Here is a 6,879-nt window from a genome sequence, read left to right on the forward strand (position 1 = left end):
TCTGCGCACCCTGCGACATGCAACACTGTCGGACCTTGAAAAGGTATATAATGAAACATTTCCTCAAGCCCATCGTTCTCTTCATCCTTTTCACTCTCAGTTGTCAGGGGGCATAGCAGTAAAGAAGGAATATTGCTTACTCTCCATCTTGGAATTGCACTTGAGATCTGTAAGTAGCCTTTGCCTGCCCTATGACATACTAGCTTTCCAAATTAAAATGGCTGACATGTTGCAGTTCACTTCAGTTCAACTATCTAAACAACATGGACCATGAATTAGGAGAGTTAGCTCAATTAGCCATTATGGCTCTCGATAGAGTCCCTAAAGCCGTGCACGCTCTTAAGCGATACTGTCAAGCTACAACGTGGACTGACTGGCCAGACCATATCCGAGCGAATTCTCGCGACTGGATGAAAGACATCCTAGCTAGGGTCTTCGAAACAAGTACTGGGGGCGTTGTGCCTGTAGATCTGTTCATAATCGATCATCGACATTGGGGGCGAAAACATGGTTGCGCATTGGCTTTGAGCGCTCATGCCGGAAACAGCACTAAGCAGTACCTGAATTGCGTGATTGTATTATTGGCCGCTCTTCGTGAGACAGATCGACAAGAATATTTGGCTATCGTTCGAGATCATCTCAAACGAGGGGATGCTCATGTCGAACGTCACTTTTCGGACAAGCCTCCAGCTAAAAGGGACCAGGCTCATCGAGAGTATATAGCTTGGCGTGATGCTCTTTGTGACGGGGTTCTACGTGCTTCTGGTCTATTACACTTGGGCAGCCATGGTCGTGCTGTACCGACCAAGGATGTGAAACGGTGTCTTAAAGGACTTTTGTGTGGCACGAGTGTTGAAACCAAGGATACCCTCTTGCTCATTAAAAAGTTTAAACTTGAGCCAATGCTCAAGTGTGGCTACTAATCCAACTGAACTTCTTTGCTGATGCTAGAGGAGGCGAGCCTCAATCGACTTATTGTGGGTTTCTTTCATTTCGTCAGTTTCTTTTTCTTTCTCTGGAAACTCCTTAATTTGCGTTTCTCGGGGACGAACACTCCAATTTTTTTATGCTGTCTAGCTATCAGTATATGGCCCTTTCTCATTTTCCTTTTCTTGCTGTGATCCATTCATCATCCGTTATTTCATTTGTAGTCCATTCCCATCCCCTTTCTCTAATAAAATGCATGCGCTCATCCGTAATTTTATTTGTAGTTCCCTTCCATTCCCATTTTCTTGCTGTAATCTATTCACTACCCATAATTTTATATTAGCCCCTCCCGTTCCTTTTCTTTTACTTTTCAATATAAATTAAAAAAATTATTTTGCGTCAATGCCATGTGTATGCGTCATTTGACATTCCAAATTAGGACAGCATTACCAGAATAGTCAGCCTGAAATTATTATCGCAATCATCAATACTTTGAACATGGCGTTGCAGATAAAATAGTGAAGATATAGGTGTATTTGAAAGGCAGTCGTCAAATAATGAATCTTAACATGGAAATGCAAAAAAGTACAAGACTGTACATACTTGCTAGTGTTATGAAATCCAGCAATGGCTTCTAAGTATGTCTCACACTCAACTTTGATAAGTATGGTACCAAGCTCATGTTTTAGCCCAGGGAAGAAGGTAATAATCGCAATTTTTTCTCATCATTTGAGTCGAAATGTTCGACATCCAGGCGTCCGTTTGATTCGCTATATATACATATCATTGTTAAGCTATTGTTTTGCTTGGGAAGATGGAAAGTAAGAAAAAATGATGGGTTGCTCGAGATACGACATATAAAAGTTGATTTAACCATGTAAAAATGACATTGGTGAGCAAAGAGGATGAGTGAAAATTTCGCACATCGGCGGAAATACAACTGACTTCGCCAGTTGATTTTAAGTCATTGCTTATAGACCAAAAAGCAGTCTGCGCAGATTTAGATAGGCAGAGGCGCATATCGAGAGAAAATACTGTATATCGGAAGATGTATTTTTGGAAGATATATTGAAAGATGAACATACTGTTTTACTCACAGTTTTACTTCTTTTTGAAGAGTTCAACATTTGATGCAGAGCCTTAACTTGTATGATAAAGGTGCAAATATAGTTCTCGACGATCTGTATCTTACTCTTAGTGATTCAATTCCTATGATCGGTGTGCGATCTATGTTTTTTTTTAACCTTGACTTGAAGATCTTTGTAAAACATGAAGTACATTAGTGTTTGCGTCACTAACATTGTCTGTCTGAAAGGGTATCGTAGTGTGGTAGAAAAAGTAAGTGCAATTTGTTGACATAACCAATCACTGAAGTATAAGTGATATAGAGAAAAGTGAATAAACCGCAGGGAATTTTTCACTAAAAATTGGTTAGTTGTATAGGCCCTGGTGGGTCATATCACTCTGGCTGGCTGGCTTGACCATTTGTAGAAGTCGTTTTAAAATTTGACTTTTACCATACTAGCGTGGCGCATCGATGGCTTGAATAAATAGCACGCTTTCCGAATGAGCACGCCATTGTCACTTCGGCCTGAGACTTTCAACTTTCCATAGAATAAAGTTGCCCTCCATAATACTAGACAGCGTCTAAGTTAGATGTGTATGTGTGCAACTCGGAATGTTGCATGCCCTAGCCGTGTGTGTGATTGAGAAACTGTGATCTACCCGGAACAGAAGTACTTGTCATCGTCAAGCCAGCATAGAGTGTTGACTTGGCTCTTATGCCCTCGAAAAATAAAGAGTGGTGCAGGCACTTCGATATGCGACATGCTAGGTGAGCGGGTGAATTACTTGACAAGTGAGGACAGGCTTCAGCAATAACGCTAGAGCGGAGCTGGTAATTCACGTGAGGCATAGCGAGCTCCTTGCTGCTTCTTCATAGTGTGTCGGATGAAGTAGTTCGATGGCTCCATACTCAAGAAAGCCATTGTTATCAGTCGACTTTAGTTGTTAATACTAGAAGTAGAGACCAAAATGTAAACGAAAATATGATGACTCCTTATAAGTAAACTCTCAAGTCGCGCTTCCATCTTATCTCGTTAAAGGAGTTGGCGTTTTTTATGCTGCGTACTTAATATAGTCTCAACCATTCGACATTGGAATAAACTGAGACATATCTCAAGAACCAGTTCCTTTATCCTTATATCCGTACGATCCCAACATCATGGCTTCGGTTACGAGTTTCAATGTCCCATAGAATCAAGTTGCCCTCCAGATCACTAGACCGCTTATACGTTAGCTATGTATGTGTACAGTTCGGAACGTTGCGTGCCTAAGACGTGTGTATAATTGAGAAATCGCGACCTATCAAGTAATACTTGTCGCCTTCCAGCCAGCATAGTATATAACCTTGCTCTTCTGCCCTCGAAGGATATAATGGGAGTAGGTAATGCGACATGCCACGCGACGGAGTCCATGCTTGACAGGCATGATATGCTTTTGAACTAATGCGGCAACAAAACTAGTGTTCCACTTCAAACATGACGGGAGATACATGCCAATTCCTTACGGTAGTTCCTTATCTAAGTAAGCCATTGCTTGACGCGGTCATAGATAAAGGAAAAATTACGGCATAAAATTGAAAAATTATAAGGTAGACCATGAAAGTATTCTTTCGTTAAAGCAAAAATAGCTACTTGTCAGAGCTCGTGCCACCCACGCTGCTTGAAAATGATTGGCATTATCTCGGGAGGATTCCGGTCCGTTAAGTCAAACTGATGGCGTTCGTGTCACCCATGCTGTTAAGAAAACGTTACATTAGTACTCGAAATTTTCCTTCCGTCCGTCAAAGTCTTTCATTCGAGACTTTACCATGGCCCAAAAAGTTTGCCTTCGTTTCATATCTTATTGAAAAGAAACTAAAAGAAAATCTCATTAGAGCGATTCAAACTTGCCTAAAATCCTTTCAAGGATATCCGCTAAAATGAGACTAAGTACCCCAAAGACAGTAAAATGGGATCTAAATCACGCTATGAAAAAAATTCCCATTCGCACAAACAATACATAATGGAGATTAAGAGTCAGAGAAGTATCACACTCTGGAGAAAGCAAGGTAAACAGAGCCGAGCCGATGGATCTACAAATAAAGATCAGCACCTTGGTACTAGGTAGTATTGTGGCGACGCCATTGTTGAATTTTTTCCTTGACATGCGGTCGTTCATTGAGTTGAGTGAGACGGTGTAGATGATCAAACGCTTCAAACTCGGACTGACTTTGATGTTGATGAACTTCTCTAGTCCAATGCCATCAGCTTTTTTTTTTTTAAAATTGTGCAAGTGCTACATTTGAAAAATCTGGTCTACATCAACTCGCCCTTTACGCCTTATCGCCATACGAGATGTTTCATTACATAAAGATTATCCACCAGCCTTTAATTTGAGGGCCTACGATATAAGTTGCTGCGAGCCAATCTAGACATTTTCCACGCGTAATGTATTGTTGTATCATTTTCACCATCGCTTTCTCCAGGATTGAATGCCCGATTTGGGCGGCGTGGCATAATGTGGTTTGAGTGGATTAGGTGCAAACTTTCCAGATATGGGACCGAAGAACCAGGTGTCTCAGCAGACTGCGAGTGAAAACCCCCATTCGCCCGGAAATAGAAAGATTTACTTGTGACAAGAGTGCAGCTGGAGGACCTCAAGAGAAAGTCTATGCATAGGTACTTCGCCATTTTCAGCTGGGGATGGACGGGCATATCAATACTTGTAAACTGTCAACTTTTTGGATCCATCCTCATTTTAGCCGATAGTTTAAATTTTTAGCTATGAAGAATTTCTTCATATCATAGACAGCTGTCAACCACCTCGTAAAAGGAATAGATCAGCGGCTGTAAATCTTGTACTTCCACAAGGTTGAATTGGTCTTTGACAAACAGTGTACTATTGCTTTGATACATGTGAGCAGTAAGCCATTAGCATCAAACTTAGAAGAAAAGTATAAAATAGGTTGAGATCGCAAGCTCATCTTTCTCTTCATCCTTTTCACTTTCAGTTGTTAGTGGGCATAGCAAGCAAGACACATTGCCATCTTTTGCTTTGGGATTGAGCTTGAGACATGTAAGTAGCTTTTGCCTCCCGTGTGTCATACTAGCTTTTCAATCTGACATGACCCACATGTTGCGATCCTCTTCAGTTCAAATATCATAACAACATGGAGCATGCACCAGGTGTGATAGCTCAGGCTATCATTTTGATTCTCGATAGAGTCCCCAAAGCCATTCACAGTCTTAAGCGATTCTGTCAAGCTACAACGTGGACTGACTGGCCTGACCATATCCGAGCAAATATCCGCGACTGGGTGAAAGATATCCTAGCTAGGGTCTTCGAAACAACCGAAGGAAACGTTGTGCCTGGACTCCTTCTCAGAACTGATGGTAACCAATGGGGACGAAGACAAGGTTGCGCATTGACATTAAGCGCTCATGCCGGACACAGTACTGAGCAATACCTGACTTGCGTGATCGTGCTATTGGCTACTCTTCCTCAGGCCCAGCGATCCATGAGATTGGATAGAATTCGAAACCATCTTGACCATGGAATAGTTCATGTCCAACGTCAGTTTTCGGACCAACCGCGAGCTGAAAGAAATCGAGCTCGTCGAGAGTACGCAATTTGGCGTGATGCTCTTTGTGAGGGTATTCTACGTGCTTCTGGTCAATTAAACTTGGGTAACAATGCGCTTACTGTTCCAGTCCCGGAAGTAGATGACTGTCTTAGAGGGCTTTTGAATGGCACTACCGTTATGACCGAGGATACCTTCAGGCTCATTAATGAATATAGACTTGAGCCAACGCTCAGGCGTGGCTACCTATACAACTGAGCGTCCTTTGTTACTAGAGGAAGCGAACACAATCGACTACTAATGTCGGCTTTTTTCATTTCATAAGTTCCTTCTTCTTTCTCTTGGGTATTTCTTGCTTTGCCTTTCTCTGGACATTGCTGCGAGCGTCTAACAAACTCAGCATTGGATACCCACTTTTCCAGAGATGATACTGTAATGCAGTATCCTGCCTACTTTTTTTCTTGCTGTCCATCCATCCGTATTTTATTTGTGGCCCGCTTCTCATTCCTTTTTTCTTATCTTCATACTTTCACCTATCCGTATTTTTATTTGTAGTCCCTTCCCATTCCCTTTCTTTATCCCTTCCTTTACTTCAATATACACTTCAATATACCCTGATTTAAAAAATTATTTTGCGTCAATGCCATGTGTGTATGCGTCATCTGACATTTCAAATCAAGACCACCTTACCAGAGAAGTCAGCCTGACATTATTCTTGCAAGTATCAGTAGCTTAATGTGTGGCAGGATTGATATATTAAATCATATAATGTTGCAGATAAAACAGTAAGAGACGTCAGTGCATTTGAAAGGCAATCGTTAAATAATAAGTGTTAGATGAAAATGCAAAACGAAGAAGACTACACATACTTACTAGTTTTTGAAATTTAGCAATGGCTTCTAAGTATGTCTCACGATCAACTTTGGTAAGTATATGGTTGATCAAGCTCATGCTGTAGACCGGGGAAGAGTATCATATTCGCAACCATTTCTCCTCATTTGAGTGGAAATGTTCGACATCCAGGCGTCCGTTTAATTCGCTCTCTATATATACCATTGTTAAGCTATTGTTGTGCTTGGAAAGATGGAATGTAAGACAAATTGATGGACTGCTGGAGTTACGACATATGAAAGTTGATTTAATGATGTAGAAATTTGACAATGATAAACAAAGAGGAAGAGTGCTGATTTTCGCACATAACCGGAAATACAACTGACTACACCAATCAGTGATTTTATGTCATTGCTTATTGATCAATAAACAGTCAGCGCAGATTTAGATCAGCAGAGGAGCATATTCGAAAAAAACCACTGTATATTAGAAGATGT

At 41.1% G+C, this 6,879-nt stretch overlaps 2 protein-coding genes across 2 annotated transcripts; both read left to right on the forward strand.

Moving 5' to 3' along the window:
- Positions 1-263: 263 nt before the first annotated feature.
- K450DRAFT_274833 (uncharacterized protein) lies at positions 264-923 on the forward strand (the record flags this gene model as incomplete). Its single annotated transcript, XM_051593143.1, has 1 exon — positions 264-923. The coding sequence occupies one exon, from the start codon at positions 264-266 to the stop codon at positions 921-923; it is 660 nt and encodes a 219-aa protein (XP_051441378.1).
- A 4,217-nt stretch (positions 924-5,140) lies between these two features.
- Positions 5,141-5,809, forward strand: K450DRAFT_274834 (uncharacterized protein; the record flags this gene model as incomplete). Its single annotated transcript, XM_051593144.1, has 1 exon — positions 5,141-5,809. The coding sequence occupies one exon, from the start codon at positions 5,141-5,143 to the stop codon at positions 5,807-5,809; it is 669 nt and encodes a 222-aa protein (XP_051441379.1).
- Between the last annotated feature and the right edge of the window lie 1,070 nt (positions 5,810-6,879).

This window comes from Umbelopsis ramanniana (assembly GCF_025399195.1).
Source record: "Umbelopsis ramanniana AG unplaced genomic scaffold K450scaffold_66, whole genome shotgun sequence".
Taxonomy (NCBI): Eukaryota; Fungi; Mucoromycota; class Umbelopsidomycetes; order Umbelopsidales; family Umbelopsidaceae; genus Umbelopsis; species Umbelopsis ramanniana.